This window comes from Phyllobates terribilis, unplaced genomic scaffold (genome assembly GCF_046119375.1).
Source record: "Phyllobates terribilis strain yellow unplaced genomic scaffold, ASM4611937v1 Scaffold_2323__1_contigs__length_141014, whole genome shotgun sequence".
Taxonomy (NCBI): domain Eukaryota; kingdom Metazoa; phylum Chordata; class Amphibia; order Anura; family Dendrobatidae; genus Phyllobates; species Phyllobates terribilis.
The window spans coordinates 35156-58696 of record NW_027365081.1 but is presented as its reverse complement, the minus strand read 5'-3'; the positions used below and the strand labels follow the sequence as shown (position 1 = coordinate 58696).

The 23541-nt window shown below is 45.4% G+C and overlaps 1 protein-coding gene across 1 annotated transcript; it reads right to left on the bottom strand.

The window, feature by feature from the left end:
- Positions 1-15234: 15234 nt before the first annotated feature.
- On the bottom strand, positions 15235-22896 carry LOC141246048 (microtubule-associated serine/threonine-protein kinase 1-like). Its single transcript, XM_073669109.1, has 13 exons — positions 22816-22896; positions 21498-21706; positions 18672-18810; positions 18449-18581; positions 18093-18258; positions 17880-17978; positions 17503-17661; positions 17264-17352; positions 17072-17163; positions 16612-16685; positions 16231-16323; positions 15868-15960; positions 15235-15641 (listed from the first exon to the last, which is right to left on the bottom strand). Exons 1-13 carry the CDS (start codon positions 22893-22895, stop codon positions 15544-15546), a joined length of 1524 nt encoding a protein of 507 aa, XP_073525210.1. The 5' UTR covers position 22896; the 3' UTR covers positions 15235-15543.
- Between the last annotated feature and the right edge of the window lie 645 nt (positions 22897-23541).

Sequence of the window (23541 nt, the reverse complement as noted above, 5' to 3'; positions counted from 1 at the left end):
CATCCTAGCGCCGCCACTGTAGTCCCTGTGCTGTAACAGGACTACAGATAGTTTTTCTCTGCCTATCTCTCATGCAGCTAACGGAGATTGTGCAAATTGCTATACCTGTACCAGTGTGCAGAAACACGGAAGGGTTTTACATTTAAGTTGGTTGCTTCCCTTTCCACCCAGAAAGTGTTCGGCAGCAGTCCACCAGGCTGCATCGCGGACCCCGGGGTCGGTTGCGTTCCATTATATTAAAGTTGTCTGCAACCGCCCTCCTAACAGTATCAGAGTGCCAGGGTCTTGCCGAACATGGCCGACAATCAACAACTGCAGCGTTATATACAGCATCTGGAGACCAGACTTAGAACTCTGGAACAAACTGCTCCGGTCGCTGATATCACTGCAGTAGCTTCCCAGGAGGCTACTCTAGCAGCCAATATTAATAACTCGGCTGCGGTGAATACTGCAACCACTGCAAGTGCCCCATTACCCCGGTTTGCTCTCCCGGAGAAATTTTCTATCTATAGTAAACTCTGCAGGGGTTTTATTAATGTATGCTCCATTCATTTGGAGATGATGGAGGCATGGTTCCCCTCCGAAAGAGCCAAAGTGGGACATATCATCTCATTGCTTTCTCACAGGGCTCTGGAGTGGGCTACTCCTCTAAGGGAGCGGAACGACACGGTTGTAGTAAATGCGGGTCTTTTCCTTAAGACCCTAAAAAGTGTTTTCCTGGGTCCTCAGGTCACGCATGATACGGCTCTTAAGCTCCTTGCGTTGGTCCAGGGTTCGGCCACCACCAGTCACTATGCCGTCCAGTTCAGAACCTTAGTGGCTGAACTGGATTGGTCTGAGCGGTCGCTTATCCCGGTGTTCTGGAAGGGTCTGGCTGGGCATATTAAAGATGCTTTATCTACCAGAGAGATTCCAACCTCTCTGGAGGAGTTAATATCTCTCGCTGACCGTATAGACTTGCATCATGCAGAACACAAGTTAGAGCTAGAGGTTGGCAGACCTCAGTATCTGTTGGCACCAGGCGTCTTTAAATCCAAACCCAAGACTCTCGACCCGGAGCCTGAGGCTATGGATATATCCCGGACTGAGTCTAGTCCCTCTCGTTCCCGACCTGCACATCTCTTGGAGCCCCCCGTAAATAAGGGTTCCAAGCAGTCGGTAAAACGAGAAGATTTCACCACCGTTGGTGGAGGTATACTAAATTCCGGGACTTCTTCCTCCAAGTTATCATATAATGTGACATTGTCCTTTGGTAAATCTGCAGTTACTGCCAAGGCGTGGGTGGACTCTGGTGCTGAGGGCAATTTTTTATCATCTACGTTTGCCCAGAGGCATGCCATCCCTATTGAGCTACTCTCTAGTCCAATGAACATTAGTGTTGCCAATGGTTCACTCCTAGATATGCAAATCACCCATCAGTCGATCCCTCTCACCATGTCATTTCCTCAGGGCCACCGGGAGGTTATCTCTTTTCTTATTATTCCCGGTGGATTAGACGAGGTGTTATTGGGTCTCCCCTGGTTACGTTGTCATACTCCACACATTGACTGGAATACGGGGAGAATTTCTTCCTGGAGTGAGAATTTTGCATCTCAGTGTTTGGTCAAAGTCACCCGGAGGGTAGTCTCTGATCCTCCTATCATTGCGACATCCAGTACAGATTCCTTGTCTGTTTCCAGGACCCGAGTCTTGTCAGACTATGTCGCAAAGAACTCTCAGGAAGAGAGGGTGGCTGCAGTGTCCTCCAACCCGGTTCCGTAGGGGAGGACGTTTGTTTCCCCTAATCTACGGCGTATGGTGCTCTCCTGGGCTCATGCCCCTAAAACCGGAGCTCACCTGGGGGTCAAATGTACCACTAAGTCCCTTCAACGGTCCTATTGGTGGCCCCGGTGGCGCCAGGATGTCAAGGACTTTGTTCTCGCGTGTCCCGTCTGTGCAAGAGATAAATCTTTCTGCCAGAGACCGGCAGGTCCTTTCCCTCTGTCACCCGTGAAGGATTCCACACATAGAGAACCAGTTGTCACTTCTTGCCATCCTGCTTCTTGCCCTAAAAAAGGATATCCTGTACACCGGAGGGGTCACAGTTTTGTGAATCCTCTCTGTGACCCGATGGAACACACCCTTGCCCCCCGGCTCATGGAGGAAAATGAGCGTCAAGTGGAGGGGGATAATGTTAGGCATTGATCTAGTTCTGGATTCAAAATGGGTCCAAGACCTTCTGTGGTCTCCCATTTCAGTCCAGCCAGGGCTGATGCTGCTCAGCATCATCATCAGCCTCAACACCTAGCTGGTCCACGAGACATACAGATTGTCTCCCATGTATTGGCATCTAGCAAGGTTAAGCATAGGTTGCAGAGGGAGACAGGGTGCTTGGAGTTTAAGTCCAGGATTTGCCGTACTGAGCATGTCCGTAACCTGGCGGATCATGATTGGTGGTTTGGCACCCACCTGACCCGGTGACCTGCACCGCCTGATTGGTCCACGGGTAACGTCACCAATGGCGTCGGTGGGCAGGGCTTAGTCTTTAAAAGGTCCGCCCACAAACATGGCGGCTCGCTCTGATCATTTGAGCAAGTGATGCTGTTGTGTGGACAACTCTGCTCCACGTGCTCCATAGCTGTTCTCTCCGTGACCTGCCGATGCCAGAGTTCGCTCGGCTAATTAGCACAGGTCACTTAGGCAGGTTAGCTCCACAGAGGCAGGTTAGCTCCATAGAGGCAGGTAGCTTCGTCTAGCAGCCTGGCTCAGCCAAAGGGGTCACCTATCACCCCGAGCAGCCTGCAGACGTCCTGTGCACGGCTAACGCCTGTCAGCCACGTGGAGTTGAACCCTTCAGTCCGGTAGCACGCCGGCTGGGGGCACGTGTACCCGTTGGCGTAGTCACACACGCATCCTAGCGCCGCCACTGTAGTCCCTGTGCTGTAACAGGACTACAGATAGTTTTTCTCTGACTATCTCTCGTGCAGCTAACGGAGATAGTGCAAATTGCTATACCTGTTCCAGTGTGCAGAAACACGGAAGGGTTTTACATTTAAGTTGGTTGCTTCCCTTTCCACCCGGAAAGTGTTCGGCAGCAGTCCACCAGGCTGCATCGCGGACCCCGGGGTCGGTTGCGTTCCATTATATTAAAGTTGTCTGCAACAGCCCTCCTAACACAGAGCTCCTGTGTATAATGTCACTGGTGATCACTGTATTACCTATACACTATATGTAGAGCGCCTGTGTATAATGGCACTCATGGTAATATTAGTATTATAGTATTCGGTTACTATGTGGTGGTGATATGTGGTCTGGTCATGGTGTGCTGCCATTTTTTCCTTGTACAGGTGCATCTCACAAAATTAGAATATCATCAAAAAGTTAATTTATTTCAGTTTTTCCATACAAAAAGTGAAACTCATATATTATATAGAGTCATTACAAACAGAGTGATCTATTTCAAGTGTTTATTTCTGTTAATGTTTTCAAATATTTTTATTGATTTATATTATAATAAGGAATATAGGAGGAAAAAAATGCGAAGATAGGGGGGAAGGAGTATATGGGGAAACAATACAGGAAGCAGTATACATAAGTTGGATCAATCAGCATAAGAAACATTTTTGAAACAATCTGATTATACAATTAACATTAAATCAGTTTAATCAATGGACTTGTTTATTCTTAGTTTTGGAGTAAACTTATTAATCCATAAGTTCCTTCTTAACAAATATCTCTTAGTTTGTTTATCCCTTATTGCAAATTATATTCAAACGTGTTGTGTATCAAAATTCTATGTATCATTTCTGTTATATTGGGAGGTTTAGGATCTTTCCATTTAATTGCTATCAGATATTTAATTGTTAGGAGTATATGACAAACTATTAGTGATGAGCGAGCACTAAAATGCTCTGGTGCTTGATGCTCGGGTCGAGCACATTGGAATACTCGGGTGCTCGACCCGAGCAACGAACCCAATGTAAGTCTATGGGAAACTCCAGCATTTTTCAGGCGGCTCCCCCCGGCGGTCTGCAGAAGGCCTAAAAATTGCCCAAATCGATGGAAACAGTGCTCAAATGACATGGGGACAGCATGGGGAAGACCCCTGGAAGCAGGTCACTTCTGTCAACAACGTTGTCAGAGTATTACGCCACTTTTACGGACTCACAATAAAACATACCAAAACGAAACCAAAATGGATTTTCCTGGGAAAAATGTTAAGGAACATCCTTTCCAGGGTAATGACTTGTAAATAAAGCAAAATACCAGAAACAAAAATGCTCCTCCACACCTTGGGCTATGTTCACATGTAGCATTTTTGATGCGTTTTTTCACTGTTGCATTGCTTTCAACCATGACTAATGCATTCACTAGGAAATGTCATTTTAACATTTTACAACCTAATCTGGCCATGTGTTGTGTGAGATATCATCAGACACATCGTGTTTCATTTATGAAGGAGGGACTCTGAAAGTCACAAAGCCTATTTTTATAGGGCCATCAGGCGGCCTTTACTATTCTTAAAGGACCAGCAGTCGGCCCTCACTATTCTTAGCGAGCCATCAGCTGGCTATGTTTTATTGTTCCCATTACTAAAGAGTGGGTCTCCTATACTGTTATTGCGTCTGCAGTGAGTGCCAGGGCTGCCCAAAATTTGAAAATTTGGATGCACCTCAATATCCCTTTGAAGAGACTTGGAGCCTGAAAACAATGTTCCCATTATTAGGAAGTAGGTCTCCCATTGTGTTTGCCTATTAAGTGAATGCAAGGGTTGCCAAAAATTTGGAGGCACTTCAATGCCCCTTGGAAGAGACATAGACGTCAGAGGGCCTCCTCAAGACATTGTTCCCATTATTAAGAAGTGGGTCTCACATAGTGTTGGGCTATGTAGTGAATGCAAGGGTTGCCAAAAATTTGGAGGCACTTCAATGCCCCATTGAAGAGACTTGGAGGTCAGAGGGCCTCCTGAAAACAATGTTCCCAGTATTAGGAAGTGGGTCTCCCATAGTGTTGGCCTATGCAGTGAATGCAAGGGTTTCCAAAAATTTGGACGCACTCCAATGCCCCTTGGAAGAGACGTTGAGGAGGGCCTCATAAAAAAATGCTCCCATTAGAAAGGAGCGGGCCTCCTATACTTGTAATGCCCATGCACTAAGTGTATGGGCTGACAAACATTTACCCCTAGGGGGTATACATGAACAAACTGTATAAAAAAAAATTTTTACGGGCATCATAAACACCCTTTAAAAAAATTATGTGGGTGTTGCATCATGGACCACGGTCACCCTGGTCATATGGTGGTGGAGGATGAGGAGAAGGAGGAGGACAAGAGCAAATAGCCAAAATCAGTGTTAGAACCCTCCTGTTAGTTTTTTCTATTTTGCTGGTCACATGACTTTTTGCCTTTATAATCCAGCTCCGCCCTCCTGGCCTTGCTGGACTTCAGTGTTACTTTTACTCTTAAGCTAGCCAGGTGCCTTGTACCTTACTCTGTATTTTGCTTGGTCTTTTGACCACTAGTACTTCTGTTTGTTTGTTTGTCTTTGCTCTGCTACAATTTCTGCTAGGAGGTGTCCAACTATATCCCAGTCCTTAGTTCTTGTAGGGACCCCTCCCTTATATCTATAGGTCTGCGTTCAGACTAGCCGAGGACTTAGGCGGGTCTGTTCACAAGGAACAGGTCCCCCGCTGCATCGTAGGGAATCAGCTTAGTCCTATTGTAGGGACAGTTTTCCTATCTTTCCTTAGTGTTTGTAGAAGTTCATAACAGTAAGTCCAGCCCAAAAATAAAACACTCTAAGGAAAAAAAATCCTGATTTCAGCATGGTGTCGGTTCAGGAGTTGGCTCAACGCCTGCAGGGACTGTCTTTGGAGGTGGCCGAGCTCCAGCAACACGTGAGTAGCTGTCCTGGAGCGCATTTTGTCGAACCGAAGGTAGGGCTTCTAGATTTTTTTTATGGTAAACGGCAAGATTTTTTTTCCTTTAAAAACGCTTGTTTATTATATTTTCGTTTAAGACCCAGATCCTCGGTGAATGAATCACAGCGCATTGGGTTTATAATGTCACTTTTGCGCAAAGAACCACAGGGATGGGCCTTTTCTCTACAACCTAATGATCCGTGTTTTAGATCTGTGGAAGATTTTTCTTCTGCTATGGGGTTGTTGTATGATGATCCTGATCGAGTCTCATCTGCTGAAACTGAATTAAGACATTTGAAGCAGGGATCAGGTGATGTGGAAAATTATTGTACATACTTCAGAAGATGGTCGGCTGAAGTGGAATGGAATGACTCAGCATTAAAATGTTTGTTTCTTGATGGTCTAGGTGAAAGGGTTAAGGATCTGCTGATTGCCTTCCCAAAACCTGGAACCTTGCAGGAGGCAATGCAATTAGCCATACGTGTGGACAGGAGACTGCGTGCTAGGAGTAATGAAGAGAAATTTACTGCTATGGCAGCTCCTAGTTTTCAGAGGGTCTGTTCGGAGGGTGGAGAACCGATGGAGATTGGGGCGATGTCACCCCACTCTCAGGAAAAAGACCGCAGGTTTGCTAAAGGATTGTGTTTTTATTGCGGTAAATCTGACCACTTTATTAAGAACTGTGTGCTTCGTTTGAACAAAGAAAAAAAAAAGAGGTCAGTTACGCCCGCATAGCGTGTTTAAACTCAAAAGGAGTATTTCTTTCTGGAAGCACCTCATTCCAGGAGGAGTTGATTGAATTTCGGGTATTTGTGGATTGTGGTTCTACACTCAATGTGATTGATGAGGGTTTTTTGGAAAAATTTAAATAAGAATCCAAACTTTTGTCATCTCCTATTTCTGTGGTTGCTGTTGATGGCTCTCCCTTGAAAGGTATTACTCACAAGGTTTTTGAATTTCCCCTCACCATTAATGGTATTCACCAAGAGAATTTGGATTTGGCGGTATTAAATAATTTGCCTTCTCCAGTGGTTTTGGGGTTACCTTGGTTAAAATTGCACAATCCTGTACTGGACTGGTCTACCAATGAAATTAAGTCTTGGAGTCCTAAGTGTTATGATAGATGTTGCAACGGTCGCATTGCGGCTGTGGAAAGAGGGGAATTACCTGTACCTAGTCAGGATTTTTGGAAGGTTTTTTCTGTCTGAGGAGGAGTCGCAAGTTTTGCCTCCTCATAGGGACTATGATTGCACCATTGAGTTTGTTCCTGGAGCTACTCTTCCCAAGAGTCGCTTATTTAATCTTACTATCCCTGAGAGAAAGGCCTTGGAGGAATACATACAGACAAGCTTGGCCGCCGGTCACATTAGACCTTCTATGTCACCTGTGGCTGTTGGATTTTTTTTTGCAAAAAAAAAGGACGGCGGTTTACATCCATGTCTGGACTTAAGCGAAATTAATAAACTTACAGTACGCAATTCCTACCCACTGCCATTAATTCCTGACTTGTTCAACCAGTTAGTGGGGGCCAAGTGGTTCTCTAAGATTGATCTCCGGGGGGCATACAATTTGTTACGTATGAAGGAAGGTGATGAGTGGAAAACTGCTTTTAACACTCCAGTGGGTCATTTTGAGAATCTGGTTATGCCCTTTGGTCTTACCAACGCACCAGCGTTTTTTCAGAACCTTATTAGTGACATCCTAAGACCGTTGATCGGTAAGAATGTGGTGGTGTATTTGGATGACATTTTGATTTTTGCGCCGGATCTGGAGTCTCATTGGCAGAGCGTACGTGAGGTATTGCAGTTGTTAAGCTACAATTCACTTTTTGCTAAGCTGGAGAAATGTGAGTTCGCTGTGCAGAGAATAAGTTTTTCGGGCTACATTATCTCCAGCGAGGGCTTTGAGATGGACCCGGTGAAGGTTCAGGCTGTGCAGGAATGGCCTAGGCCTATTGGTTTGAAACCTATACAGAGATTTTTGGGTTTCGCCAATTATTACAGAAAATTCATTAAGAATTTTTCTAGAATTGTCAAGCCGCTGACCGATCTCACCAGGAAAGGTGCGAATACGGTTCAGTGGACTACTGAGGCCATTGAAGCTTTTGTGTATCTCAAGGAGAGGTTCAGTTCTGCCCCCATGCTTAAGCAGCCTGATGAGACCAAGCCTTTTTTGGTCGAGGTTGATGCTTCTTCGGTGGGGGTCGGCGCTGTTTTGTCTCAGGAAAACAAGGATGGAGTACATACCTGTGCTTTTTTTTTCAAAAAAAATTTCTGAGACTGAACTTAATTATGATGTCGGTAATCGGGAATTGCTGGCAATTAAACTCACATTTGAACATTGGCGTAATCTCTTGGAAGCTGCTAAATTTCCCATTCAGGTTTTTACTGATCATTAGAATCTGATCTATCTTGATGCTGCCAAGCGCTTGAATGCCCGTCAAGCTAGGTGGGCACTTTTTTTTTCGCGGTTTAATTTTTCTGTTACTTACATCCCGGGTACCAAGAATGTAAAAGCTGATGCTTTATCTCGCAGTTTTTCTCCCATGGTTGGTACCGAGGAGGAGGAGAGCATTTTACAGGAAGGTGTTGTGATTGCTGCATTGGACTCCGTTTTGGAAGATGGGATTCTGAAAGCCCAGGAGGATGCCCCATGTAACACTCCCCATGGGAGGTTGTTTGTGCCTAGGAACTTTAGGAGAGATTTGTTTGTGGAGTGTCATGAGTCTCGGTTGGCAGGTCATCCAGGAATTTCGGAGACCAAGAGACTTGTAGGTCGCAGTTTTTGGTGGCCTGGGTGGCAGAAGGAAGTCATTAAGTGGGTGCGTCAATGTACTGTGTGTGCTAGATCTAAGTCTTCACATGCTCCTGCTGCGGGGTTGCTTTGCCCTCTGGAGGTTCCTAGTGCTCCTTAGACGCATCTTGCTATGGATTTTATTACTGACCATCCTGCCTCTGAGGGTTTCACTGTTATCTGGGTGGTCGTGGACCATTTTAGCAAGATGTGTCACTTGGTGCCCTTCATCAAACTGCCCTGCGCCAGGACACTCGCTAAGGCTTTTGTTAAAAAAATTGTCAGGCTCCATGGCGTTCCTACCGACATTGTTTCCGATAGGGGACCTCAGTTCGTGGCTCGTTTTTGGCGTGCCTTTTGTGACAGGTTGGGAGTCCATTTGTCATTTTCATCTGGTTATCATCCTGAGTCTAATGGACAGACAGAAAGAAAGAAACAGGATGTTGAACAGTTTTTGCGTTGTTTTGTGGCTGACAATCAAGAGGGGTGGTCTGAGTTTCTGCCACTGGCTGAATTTGCTCTTAACAACCATACATCCTCTTCTGCTGGGTGTTCTCCTTTTTTTTGTTGTACTGGGAGACATCCGTCATTTGGGTCATTCTCCAAATTGGTATCGGCTGTGCCGGAGGAGGAGAATTTTTCCAGTGATTTGGAGAGAGTTTGGACTGATGTACGTCGTAACCTTCAAGAGGCTAACAAAAAATCCAAGAGGTACTTTGACAGGAAAAGTCAAGAGGTTTTGTTTACTGTTGGTGACATGGTTTGGTTGTCCTCTAGGAATCTGTGGTTGAGGATTCCTTCTAAGAAATTGGGCCCGAAGTTTGTAGGTCCATTTAAGGTGCTTCAGGTAGTTAACCAATCTGCTGTTAGGTTGGAGGTTCCTACCTCCTGGAAGATTAATCCGGTGTTCCATGTTTCCTTATTGAAAAAAGCTGATAGGGACGCCACTGTCACAGTTCCTCCGATGGAGGAAGACGGTGAATATGAAATTTCTCGCATTCTTAATTCTAGATGGCATAGAGGGAGATTGCAGTATCTCGTCGCTTGGAAAGGTTTCGGTCCCGAGGATAACTCCTGGGTAAGGGCGGATGGTGTCTCTGCTCCTAGACTTGTCGGAGCATTTCACAGGAGGTTTCCTGATAGACCTGGGCCTGGAGGATCCGGAGGATCCTCATAGAGGAGGGGGTACTGTTAGAACCCTCCTGTTAGTTTTTTCTATTTTGCTGGTCACATGACTTTTTGCCTATATAATCCAGCTCCGCCCTCCTGGCCTTGCTGGACTTCAGTGTTACTTTTACTCTTAAGCTAGCCAGGTGCCTTGTACCTTACTCTGTAGTTTGCTTGGTCTTTTGACCACTAGTACTTCTGTTTGTTTGTTTGTCTTTGCTCTGCTACAATTTCTGCTAGGAGGTGTCCAACTATATCCCAGTCCTTAGTTCTTGTAGGGACCCCTCCCTTATATCTATAGGTCTGCGTTCAGACTAGCCGAGGACTTAGGCGGGTCTGTTCACAAGGAACAGGTCCCCCGCTGCATCGTAGGGAATCAGCTTAGTCCTATTGTAGGGACAGTTTTCCTTTCTTTCCTTAGTGTTTGTAGCAGTTCATAACAATCAGGAAGCGTATACCCATGTCTGGGTGTGAAACGGTGCAAGGGAATACTCCTCCCAAGAAAAGACACTGGATTTGAGTTTGTTACGCTGCTATCATTCGGTGGTGTTGAGAAATCTTGCCCAATCAAGCCCTTGTTCCAGGCCTAGAGTCAGCCTGTCAGCATTTTTAGTTGACAGGCGGATGCGCTTATCAGTTATAATTCCACCAGCGGCACTAAAAACTCGCTCTGATAAAACGCTGGCGGCAAGGCAGGCCAGGACCTCCAAGGCATAGAGAGTCATTTCATTCCAAGTATCCAGCTTGGATACCAAATAATTATAAGGCACAGAGGAATGACGGAGGACGTTGGTACGTTCGGCAAGGTACTTCCTCATTATCTTCCCAAACTTTGCACTCCTTATGAGAGTACCCCGTGCCTCAGGGCCTGTACGATGGGAGGGGCTGAGAAAACTCTCCCAGAACTTTGACAGTGTTCCCCTGCCTCTGCTGAATTGAAGTTGTGTCTCTCTCGCCTGTACTCCTTGGTTGTCCAACGAAGTGTGCCCTCTGCCGCCACCATTTTCAGATGGGAATTTTCTTAATAGTCCCGCAACAAGGGCCTTCTGGTAGTGCCCCATTTTTGTAGACCTGTCTGCCTCAGGAATAAGAGATATAAAGTTCTCCTTGTAGCGTGGGTCTAGAAGTGTCACCAACCAGTAATGACTGTCACCCAAAATTTTGAGAACGCGAGGGTCATTGGAAAGGCAGCGTAACATAAACTCAGCCATGTGTGCCAGACTACTAACAGACAAGACTTCCGTGTCCTCACCAAGAGGATGACTGACCATGCTCTCCTCCTCCTCTGTGTCCTCTGTCCATCCATGCTGAACAGACGGTATGACAACTGTGCAGGTAGTACCATCTATAGTGCATGAAACTAGCTCCTGTCCTTTCTCCTCCTCCTCCTCTTCCTCATTATTACCCAATCCACGTTGGAATGAGATGAGGCTGGGCTGTGTGTAATCACCCTGTATGGTTCCTTGCTCCATCTCATCGTGTTCCGCCTGCAATGCATCCTCTTTGATTGTAAGCAGAGAGCGTTTCAGAAGACAGAGAAGCGGGATGGTGATGCTAATTATGGCGTCATTGCCGCTCACCATCTTGGTGGAGTCCTCAAAGTTTTGGAGGATGGTACATATGTCTGACATACATGTCCACTCCTGAGGTCTTATGTGTGGAGTCTGAATTGAATACCGACGGCCTTGTTGATGCTGGTACCCAACAACTCCCCTCTTCTGCTCACAAATCCTTCCCAACATGTGCAGTGTAGAGTTCCAACGTGTGGGGACATCACACACCAGTCTGTGAGCCGGAAGCAGCAAACACTGCTGAAACACGGCAAGGGCGGTGGAAGCTGTAGGTGACTTTCTAAAATGGGTCTGAAGGACCCTGCATCTTGTTGTTCAGGGAACGTTGGAGGCACCAGAAGCTTCAAAAACTTGTCTGCTGCTATGACAAGGCTTTTTTGCCGCTGCTCTTTTAACCTGACGTAATTGCCTGTAAGTTCCCTTATCAGCACGCACACGTGTGTACTGTGAATCAGCTACATACTTCTTCATAGAATCATAGAATGGTAGAGATGGAAGGGACCTCCTGGGTCATCTGGTCCAACCCTCTGCTCAAAGCAGGATTCACTAAATCATCTCAGACAGATGTCTGTCCAGCCTCTGTTTGAAGACGTCCATTGAAGGGGAACTCACCACCTCTCGTGGCAGCCTGTTCCACTCATTAATCACCCTAACTGTCAAAAAGTTTTTTCTAATATCTAATCTGTGTCTCCTCCCATTTAGTTTCATCCCATTGCTTCTAGACTTTCCTTGTGCAAATGAGAATAAAGATGATCCTTCTACAATGTGACAGCCCTTGACATATTTGTATACAGCTATTAAGTCTCCTCTCAGTCTTCTTTTTTGCAAGCTAAACATTCCCAAATCCTGCAACCGTTCCTCATAGGACATGGTTTGCAGACCAGTCACCATTCTGGTCGCTCTTCTCTGAACTTGCTCCAGTTTGTCTATGTCTTTTTTAAAATGTGGTGCCCAAAACTGTACACAGTATTCCAAATGAGGTCTGACCAAAGAGGAGTAAAGACCGATAATGACTTCACGTGATCTAGACTGTATGCTTCTGTTAATACATCCCAGAATTGTATTTGCCTTTTTTGCTGCTGCATCACACTGTTGACTCATGTTCAGTCTATGATCTATTAGCATACCTAAGTCTTTTTCACATGTACTGTTGCTTAGCTCTATTCCTCCCATTCTGTATATGCTTTTTTCATTTTTATTGCCCAGATGTAGTACTTTGCATTTTTCCCTGTTAAAAACCATTCTGTTGGTTGCTGCCCACTGCTCCAGTTTATTTAGGTCTTTTTGAATCCTCTCTCTCTCTTCTCTAGTATTAGCTATCCCTCCTAGCTTTGTGTCATCAGCAAATTTAATCAGTTTACCCTCAATTCCTTCATCTAAATCATTGATAAAGATGTTGAACAATACAGGTCCCAGGACGGAGCCCTGTGGTACCCCACTTGAGACATTCATCCAGCTGGATGTGAAGCCATTTACAACCACCCTTTGAGTCCGATCACTAAGCCAGTTATGAATCCACCTAACAGTTGCCTGGTCCATTGCATACTTGGTCATTTTTTCAATAAGGATGGTGTGAGATACTTTGTCAAATGCTTTGCTGAAGTCAAGATATACTATATCAACAGCATTTCCCTGATCCACCCAGTCAGTGATTCTGTCATAGAAGAAAATTAAGTTAGTCTGACATGACTTGTTAGTTACAAACCCATGCTGACTCGGGTTAATCACTTCATTCTTATCCAGGTACTTACATACATGTTGTTTAATAATTTGTTCAAAGATCTTTCCTGGTATAGAAGTCAGACTCACCGGCCTATAGTTCCCTGGGTCCACCTTCTTGATTGTGCGATGATCAGGATGAAGTGTCTTGGCAATGTTGATTGTAGTCATGCCTTGACCTAAACGCTCCACAATTTGTTGCTTCTCAGCAGCCGACATATCCTTTTTCTTTCCCATTTTGGCAGAAAATGTAGGCTGCTTAATAATGTGGGAGAGCCTTCTTAAGTAGTCTTGCCTTTAATTGGACACACCTACCAAACAAATTAGCACAGGTGTCTGCAATTGCTTACAGTGATATAAAGAGCCCTGACTCACATCACCATCAATGAGTTTAACTGACAAATAAAAAAATTCTTACCTTATCACTCCTAAACACTTTTTGCATAATAATTTGGAACACAGTGTACATGTGCTTTTCCACAAAACACCAGTGGTTCACGTAGTGAATCTTACAGTTCTAAGTTGCCAACCGTAGTCTGTATGGAGTTGTTCAATAAAGGGCCCAAAATTATGATAACATAGACGTGAGAGGTCTCTATGAATAGGAATTCCTAAGTATTTGATACCCTGTGAGGGCCAGGCAAAGGGAAAGTTGGACTGGATGGAATCCTGTATGGATTTGGGGAGGGAGACATCGAGGGCCTCAGACTTCGCTGCATTGATTTTAAAATTTGACCATGTAACAAAGTGATCTATTTAAGCCATAACAGCAGGGATGGATATATGTGATTGAGTGATATATACTAGGACATCATCAACAAATGCAGAGCACTTGTACTCGGTGCCTCCCACCTCAATCCACCTAATATTGGGGTTATGGCAAATTGATGAGAGCAGGTGCTCCGTCACTAGGATGTATAAGAGAGGGGACAGAGGACATCCCTGCCTTGTCCCATTGGTGATTATGAAAGGTGATGAAAATGTTCCATTTATCTTCAGCCTAGGTGACGTATTGCGATACAGGGCCGTGATTTGGGCTATAAAAGGGTCCCCTAGACCCCTACCCCAAGCTTTTTAAGAGAATAATATATGGCGTGCCAGGAGACTCTATGGAATGCTTTCTCAGCATCCAACAAGTGTATCTAATTACAAATTTTTAACTGCATCTAGCCCAGGAAATACTTTGTGCCTAGTAGCAGTGTCTGCTAGTCAGCGGATTATCCCAGCTGTAAAGCAAGCTACACCACCTGTAGTTTGGACACTTAATTTTTTCAAAGGAAATGGTTCATGCCCCCGGGACACTCAGTGAAGAGCATCGGGGAGGCACCCCAAGGCACAGGGGCTGGGACAGGCGGTAGGACGCCTTGCGGTGGACCTCCAAGCTCGATCCTTATAAAAGCTTTTTAACTGCAGCAGCTTTAGTGGACGGTACTGGAGCTGGAATTACCGCGGCTGCTGGCATGAGACTTGCCCTCCAATAGATCCTTGTAAAAGGATTTAAAGTGTATTCATTCAAATTAGAGAGACAATTTAAATTAAAAAGCTTAGACCTGCTTCCACCGCAGGGGGGCTCGCTCGACCCACCAGCGGACAGGCACCAGTATTGGGAGAGGGGGGCTGGCCTTCAGGGTCCACCGCGGCTCTTGCACAAACCCGGCGACACGGAGGTCGCACGGGCAGGAACGGACTGGCCGTGTCGGCTTCGCACTTTTTTGGTTTTACAAGGGCATGACATGCCTATATCTGTGTCTCCCCCTCCTTTTACTCCTCAACCTCTTTTCTTTTCGCATGACTATATGTGCTTGTCACTTTTCCATGTGTTAGTTGTGTCTTCTGAGCAGTTTGTCAGCTTTTGGACACCTTTGAAGGTGTTTTCTATGTGTTTCTATGTGTTTTAGTTTGCCTGCCATTAGTTTTAACGGTGTTCGACGAACAGTTCGGCGAACATACGGGTGTTCGACGAACCGAACCGAACTCGAACACTACGGGGGTGGCTCAACACTAGTTACAATTAATCAGTTACAATTAGTCAGTTACAATTAGTTGTGAGTTTAAGATGAAAAGGAATCAGAGCAATAGCAACAGCTTTTAGTTATTATGTTTTAATTGATAATAGGATACAAGGTTAAGGGATGAACAAAACCAGGAACATTATCAATGGACAAAATCATAGTCATGAAGACAGCCGAAGTCAGATACCGGGTGATCAGTAAAAGCCAAGTCAGGCGAGCAGCATGAATACCGCGGAGCCTGGTGACAGAGGCAAAACATGTCCGGGTAAAGATGTTCAAGTCAGAAGGCCACAGGAAGCTGGTGAAGGTCCTTCTATACAGGTCCAGCAGTGATGGTAGATCTGCTGGACTTCAGGGCGCTGGATGCCGAGGTTTCCCGTCTTTTAGATGATTCTGGGGGAACGGTGACAACATGGAAGTAAGCGAGCAGCCCTGGATAATCCACGCCGGCAGGATGATATCAAGCGGCGGAAGATGGAACCTATGAGAAGAGATGTAACATCATTGTAAGTAAGGGGACTTCATATTAGAGGACACTACTGTGTTGTCACTGTGACAGGACGGTAGAGGAATCTTATCCACAGTGAGGTGCGGGATCATTGTCAGCCATCATACATGTGACAATCCCACCACTGACAGATGACATCTGCTCCTCATGAATTATTCTCACTGACATCACACAACATGGAGCTGATTCTCACACTTACCTCGTCTCCTTCCCCTCTTTTCTTCAATTTCTGAGGTTTGTTGCTCTATACTCAGATTTATTGCAGATTTTATTTCCTCATTAGCTGGAATTTCTGATCAGAGAGTAAAAAAAAAAACCCACAGTAACAATATATCCTTTTGGAACTGCTTTGTATCTATAATGTAAGTGATGTGGCTCCATATTACATGATACTACTGTGCGGTCACAGTGGCCGGACGGCAGAGGAATCTCATCACACTGAGGTGCGGGATCATCGTCAGCCATCATACATGTGACAATCCAACCACTGACAGATGACCTCTGCTCCACATGAATTATTCTCACTGACATCACACAATATGGAGCTGATTCTCACACTTACCTCGTCTCTTTTCCACCTTTTCTTTATTTTTTGAGGTTTGTTGCTCTATAAGTAAATATAGCGAAGATTTTCTTTTCTCGTGAGATGGAAATCCTGATCAGAAAATGTAAAAAAGTCAGTAACAATATATTCTTATAGGATCTACTTTGTATCTTTCCTGTGTATAGGATAATTATTCTAGTCCTGTCGCCTATAGATCTGGTAATCTGGAAACACTGTACAAAATTAGGGAAATAGAGATGCAGTATGGGCCTATGGGCAACATCATTGGGATCCATGACACATGCAGAACATAGGAGACCAATAGAAGAAAAACCATGTGGAAATATTTGAGCCTTGAAGTAAACATTCTAATTGTTCGTGCTGTAGACATGTACATACCTGATAATGGGGACGAGGATGGCAAGCTGCTAATAGCATCGTCTTTATTACATACGGGAAAAGATCCCTTCTGCCTGTTTTGAAGAAGATAAACGTGTAAAGAAGGGGTTGCCTCACTAGAATAACACCGATTATAAAAGACCTATTAGGATATGAGAGTCATAGTAGGCAAGGTTTCCTGCTCAAATCTACCTACTATAGAGCGAAGCAAAAATGAATTGCTAAGAATGGCATGTAGTAGTACTACATCTCTCCTACAGTGTGGGCAGCAGTAAAAAAGCAACACTGGCTGTACATATGGGCTATTATCACCTGCGGTTTCAGTAGCCAAAAGCACAATGACCACTAACCATGGGTTGATGGATGCTGCATTTGATATTATGGTACTTATGTAACATATTTGAGGTCGTCCACATGTATCAGCCTGGAGCTCCCACTAATGACCCTATAAACTACTAACATTTCTGAGATGTTTTCACTGGATGCTGGGGTACACTCTGGAGGGGACTTGGGATCCTCATCGTTGATCGTACTGGTAGCGGTGGTAGAGAGCTAAATGTGGACAAAAAAAAGATATGAAATACTTTTTTTATACTTTTAGAGGTCTTTTTTTTTTTTTTACATATTTTGCATTTATTGATCTCATACTTACTTTAGAAAACCATTCAGAAGATGATATAAAATTTTGGAAAGCAAGACACTCATGCTCTGAGACCAGATGTTTGATTATATCAGAGAAATCTACAAGACATAGATAATGAAGTATTATTAGAGGTTGTCAATATAACACAGTCACCATTTATCACTAATATTATTGGGAAACAATTGTCTCATATTATGGAAGACAAGACAAACAGACGTTTAGTCTAGATGACGTCTTTTTCTACTTACTGAAAGAGGAGCTTGAACTGATAGAGGAGCTTGTACTGTTAGAGGAGCTTGTGTCCATGTCTGACACAAGCTGAGAAACGTACTCTGTCTTCTGACTTCCAAGGTTGTCAAAGTCTAAGTCACTTAGGAATGGATGACCCTTGATCTCAAATGCTCCTGCTGGAAAATACAAAATAAAAGTGTTGCAGATATTGTCACAGACTGCTCCATATCTGAACAGTTTAACTTAATCTGAACTAATGACATAACTGAGCCACCCATGAGAGAAATAGACTGAAATAGAGAAATGGAGAACTAGAAATGGATGAGCTGATAGAGGAGTGCTGATACTCATGGACATGAGCGATATGTCCTAGTTGTATTAAGTAAATTGTTACCTGTCCCAAGTCTATGTGCAGGATTTTTTCTGAGCAGTTTGGTGATGAGATTCTGAGCAAGAAAGGGAGGAACGGGATAACGATCCCAAACTACGTCTCCTGTTATATAGAAAATTACAGAAAAAAAACTCTTTATTGGACTGTAAGATAAAGCAAAGGAAATAACTAAACCAATGTAACCAATCAAAGCAATGATTGGATTATTCTACTTACCAGAGACAACATTTTTATAAAGCTCAGTTCGGGAATCCCCATAAAATGGTACAAATCCCACAAGAAATTCATATAGTATGATCCCCATTGACCACCAGTCAATAGGTCTTCCATAGCCATTTTTCAGGATGACCTCTGGGGCTAGGTAACTTGGGGTGCCACAGGACTGTAAATCAACAAAAGAAAGAGATGAGATTGATGATAGCATTATTTTAACATGTTCTCGCCATGAAAACGTAATGACAGAAGATGAAATATCAGTGGAAAAGTTCTATAGAAATGAAGAATGTAGAGAAGAAGCAATAGTGTGATGAGATTTGTAAAGAACAAGCTAAGTTCCTGTAAGTGATGCTGACCTCATCGTCCAGGAACTCTCTGGCGATGTCCCCTGCTAATTGCTTGTAGATGTTGGTTTTTGGTATCATGACACCAACTTTTGAAATCCCAAAATCGGTAACTTTAATGTGTCCAGAAGATGTTATCAGGAGGCTGTGAACGAAAAGATGGTTTTAGTCTCACAGGCCATGTGATAATAAAGGATAATTTTCCTTCCCTTATTATACTAAAAAGGGCACTTACTTGCTTGGCTTCAGGTCTCTGTGCACCACACCATAGCTGTGCAGGTATTCCACAGCAAGAACCGCTTCTGCAAAGTACAAGCGGGCCAAGGGGACAGGTAAAGGACCCCTGGTGTTTAGAAGGGTCCGACAGTCTCCACCTATAGAAAAAAAGGAAATATGACAGGTGAGGGGTTTATAAAGCAATTCACCATGATGTATAATAAGAAGTGAGCAGAGATATTGTTCAGGAGAGAATGTATACACATATAATGTCTAGTGCACGTAATATTAGTCTAAAGTGAGGGGAGCCAGGCCACAGCCCCCTACTCGATATGATGGCGCCCACAGTCCCTCCACTCAATATAATGTCCCCACTCAGTATGATGGCCCTCATAGCCCCTCACACAGAATTTGGACCCTAACACAGAATGGGGACCGCTACACAAAATAAGGACCTCCACAGCACACTACACAGAATTATTATGGCCCTTACCAACCCCACCATGGGCGTACCCACCGTGGGCCAGGGGGGGGCAGCTGCCCCCCCTTTAAAGCAGGCACACAAGCCGCACACCAGGGCCGGCGTCAGCACCCGGCGCACGCAGGCAAATGCCGTGGCCCTGAGCAGGCGGGGGGCCCCTCATCGTCAGCGCCCGCTCTCCCCCGCTTGCTCAGGGCCCCGGCACCCAGCACAATGCTTACCCCTCCCCGTGCCTCCGCAGCAGCTCTTGAATCCTCCCCGGCTGCTGCACTGTGACGTCTCAGGTCAGAGGGCGCGGTGACGTCTTTACACCGCGCTTTCTCCTGAGCAGTCACAGCGCAGAGTGGGATGAGGCCGGCGACGCTGGAGTCCAGAGCAGCGGCAGCAGGTGAGATGTGAGGTGAGTATTTGATTTTTTTTTTTATTATATGGAGGCCTGTGGCAATATAAGGGAGGGGGGTGAGGTGGGGGCCTGTGACATCCTGCATGGGGCATTATAAGGGGAGGGAGTGTGTGTGACATCCTGCATGGGGCATTATAAGGGGGGGTGACATCCTGCATGGGGCATTGTAAGGCGGGTGTGACATCCTGCATGGGGCATTATATGGGGGTGTGTGACATCCTGCATGGGGTATTATAAGGGAGGGGGGGTGTGACATCCTGCGTGGGTCATTATAAGGGAGGGGGGTGTGACATACTGCATGGGGCATTATAAGGAAGGGGGGTGTCATCCTGCATGGGGCATTATAAGGTGGGGTGACATCCTACATGGGGCATTATATGGGGGGGAACAGCCTGCATGGGGCATTATGTGGGGGGAACAGCCTGCATGGGGCATTATGTGGGGGAACAGCCTGCGTGGGGCATTATTTGGGGGGGAACAGCCTGCATGAGGCATTATGTGTGGGGAACAGCCTGCATGGAGCGTTATATGGGGGCCAGTATTCTGTATGGAGCGTTATATGGGGTCCAGTATTCTGTATGGAGCGTTATATGGGGGCCAGTATTCTGTATGGAGCGTTATATGGGGGCCAGTATCCTGCATGGAGCGTTATATGGGGGCCTGTATCCTGCATGGAGCGTTATATGGGGGCAAGTGTCCTGCATGGAGCATTATATGGGGGACAGTATCCTGTATGGAGTGTTATATGGGGGCCAGTATTCCGTATGGAGCCTTATATGGGGGCCAGTATCCTGCATGGAGGGTTATATGGGGCCAGTATCCTGCCTGGAGCGTTATATGGGGGCCAGTATTCTGTATGGAGCGTTATATGGGGGCCAGCATCCTGTATGGAGCATTATATGGGAGCCAGTATTCTGTATAGAGCGTTATATGGGCGCCAGTATTCTGTATGGAGCGTTATATGGGGGCCAGTATCCTGTATGGAGCGTTATATGGGGGTCAGTATTCCGTATGGAGCATTTTATGGGGGCCAGTATCCTGTATGGAGCATTTTATGGGGGCCAGTATACTATGTGGAGCGATTTACCGGTTTCTGAGCTATTGTGGAATTTACAATAGATATCGCTCATGTAATGTAAGAAGTGAAATCTTCAGCATTGTACTATATATATATATTTCTCTTCGGTATCTGTGACCATGGCTTGCCCCCCCCTAGTTTTGATCCTGGGTACGCCCATGAACCCCACCACTCAGTATTATGGCCCTCACCAGCTCTCCAATCAGTGTCATGGACCCCACCAGCTCCACCCACCACTATTATGGCCCCCACCAGCCCCACCACTCAGTATTATGCCCTCACCAGCCTTCCATCAGTATCATGGCCCACACCAGCCCCTAAATCAGTATCATGGCCCACACCAGCTCCCCAAATCAGTATGATTGGCTCCCTCCAGCCTCCCATACAGTATTATGGCCCCTAAAAATACTGACATTAAAAAAAACACTACTCAACTGGCCCTGTTCCCCCAGCATGCTGCTCTGGTCTGTGCAGTGGGAGTACTGAGACTCCACACTACTGGTTTGAGGCTGTGATGACTTTGTGGCTGCAGTGCACAGAATCACCAGCACAGGCTGAAGGGTGGATCAGGAGCTTTCGGCTGCCTCATCCACCATTCTATTCAACCGTATCCACACTCTGAGGATACGGATACCGCTGAAATTGTGATGACAGGCGGAGGGATGGGGCCCAGTACCAAGTGGCGCTGGGCCCCCTTAGACTCATGGGTCCCATAGCAGCCCTGCAGACAGATTAATAAATTATCAGGCATCTTGGTAAAATATAAGCTATAGTAAATGCTCTGTGGGAATGTAACCAACCACTTGGATAAATCTTAATACTATGAGCGGTGATAAGATGTCAGCAGACATGGGTTGAGTATAATACAATGTACGTGTCCTACCTCCTACATACTCCATGACCATACACAGGTGAGATCTAGTAGGGAAGGAGCAGAGCATGGAGACCACAAAGGGACAATCAGCGAATGTTAAGATGTCCCTCTCCTGAAAGGCCCATTCCACCTTTTTAGGAGTATTCAGTTTCCACTTGTCCATTTTCTTCATCGCAAAGACCTGGTGTGAGTCTTTATGGTTCGCTAAGTAGATGGACCTGGAGGGAAGGAGAATCCATGGGTTATAATGAATCTATTCAGATTCTTCTTGGGCAGATTCGCTATATTTCACCAACAGATACAATTCTATCCAAGTAAAATTAGTCTAAATTGAAATTCCTCCAATTGTCGTAGGAATAAGTTGATTATGCTTCTCCCGTACCCCAAGGCATCATAAATGGAGGGGAAGAAAGTAGTTAAATAATAATGGAACACATTCTACCCCCTTGTCCTAGGCTCTCACCTGTCCATCACTGCAGTCCTCCGTCCTCTGTGCCAGTCTTTGTTGTTCTGGCGCCCCCTTCTGGTGCTGAGGCCAGTGATTGGACTCACATGGTCATGGTAGAGGATGTGGGTGCAGAAGTCATTGACGTCAGTATCGTGTCAATCCTCACGTGACCGTGTGCAGCCAATTACTCTTATCAGCTCCATAATGGAGCCCCGAAAAAAACTAAGTGCAGCGAGGAGGAGGACAGGGAAGCTGTGGAGGAGGAGGCAGCACAAGAACAGATGAGGGGCTAGGACAGGGGAATGGAAGAGATTAGATTATTTTATCCCTTTCCTTAAGGGTTTGCGCCCATATTAAGTATTTACAGCAGGAATTTCTGCACCATATTTGCATCTCTTGACAGGAAAAATGCTGCTTTAAATCGCTGCGTTTTGACACTTTTTTACCTGCGTTTTTGAGCAGATTTTCTCCCCCTCATTATTATGTGTGAAATCTGCAGAGAAAATGCTGACAGAATTGCTATAAATCTGCTGCTAATCTACAAGGATAAATAGGCCTCGTGCACATGAGACTTCAGGAATGTCACTCACTTTGCTGGCATCAGGAAATGCCGCAGGTTTTGTGAAAAAATCTGAGCAGAAAAAAACACAATAAAAATGCGACAAATCTGCAATGTGTGCACAGGCCCTTACAATCTGATCTGTTACAGATCAGTTTGCTCAACTGTGTATAACGGACCTGAATAGTGAGAAATAGATGTGAACAGTGATGTGCGCTCAGGTCATGTCCCTATGATAACACTGCAGGGCAGAGCACAGAGGCTGAAGCTTTGTCATAGGGAACCCTGAGAAATGTGGATTATGCCAACAGAAATCTCACCCAGAAGCTCCGCTGCCGATCAGTTTGGATGTTTCGAAGTCGCTCATACGCGGCTTTCTCGCCGGGATCAATGATTCCATCACACTCTATAAAAAGATAAGAAATGATATTCAGATATAAAAGCTGCAGGAATAAAGTGTAACTTGTGATAACTTTTCTCAGAAACTTCTCTCACTTAGTTGGATTAAGATAAATTAAGATTGAAAAATCAAACGTTCAGTGTAAACTCTGACTTTTCTGCACTGTGATACCCCAGAGCTGTGCTACCTGCATTCTTTATATCATGAGTACAGCTTGCACTCCATGCACTACAGTATTGGGTGGACTTGCTTTACACTGCAGTTCCTCTCCACAAGAGCAGATTGCTGTAGAAGAGACTTGTGTGCATGACATTTCTGTAATATGGCCTATTATCTCAGCGGCAGCATTTACAAGCAGGAAGACTGTGATAATAGTGATAGACAGAAGCGGTAATCCAGACTTCCCAGCACTGAGCTGTGACTCCATCAGCAGAATACAGACTGTCCTCACAGGCGAGGGAGCAGCAGGGACTGGCGGCCATCCATCTGCCAGGAGGCCGGGAACATCTCCCACCAGATCTGATCTCTGACTGCTGATCTGGAGAAGGTCAGGAAACAAGGACGTGTGATAGAGAAGATGGCGGCTCCTTACCAGGCGTTCCGGGGAGCGGGCACGACCTTCCAGGACACACAGGACTTTTTCAGC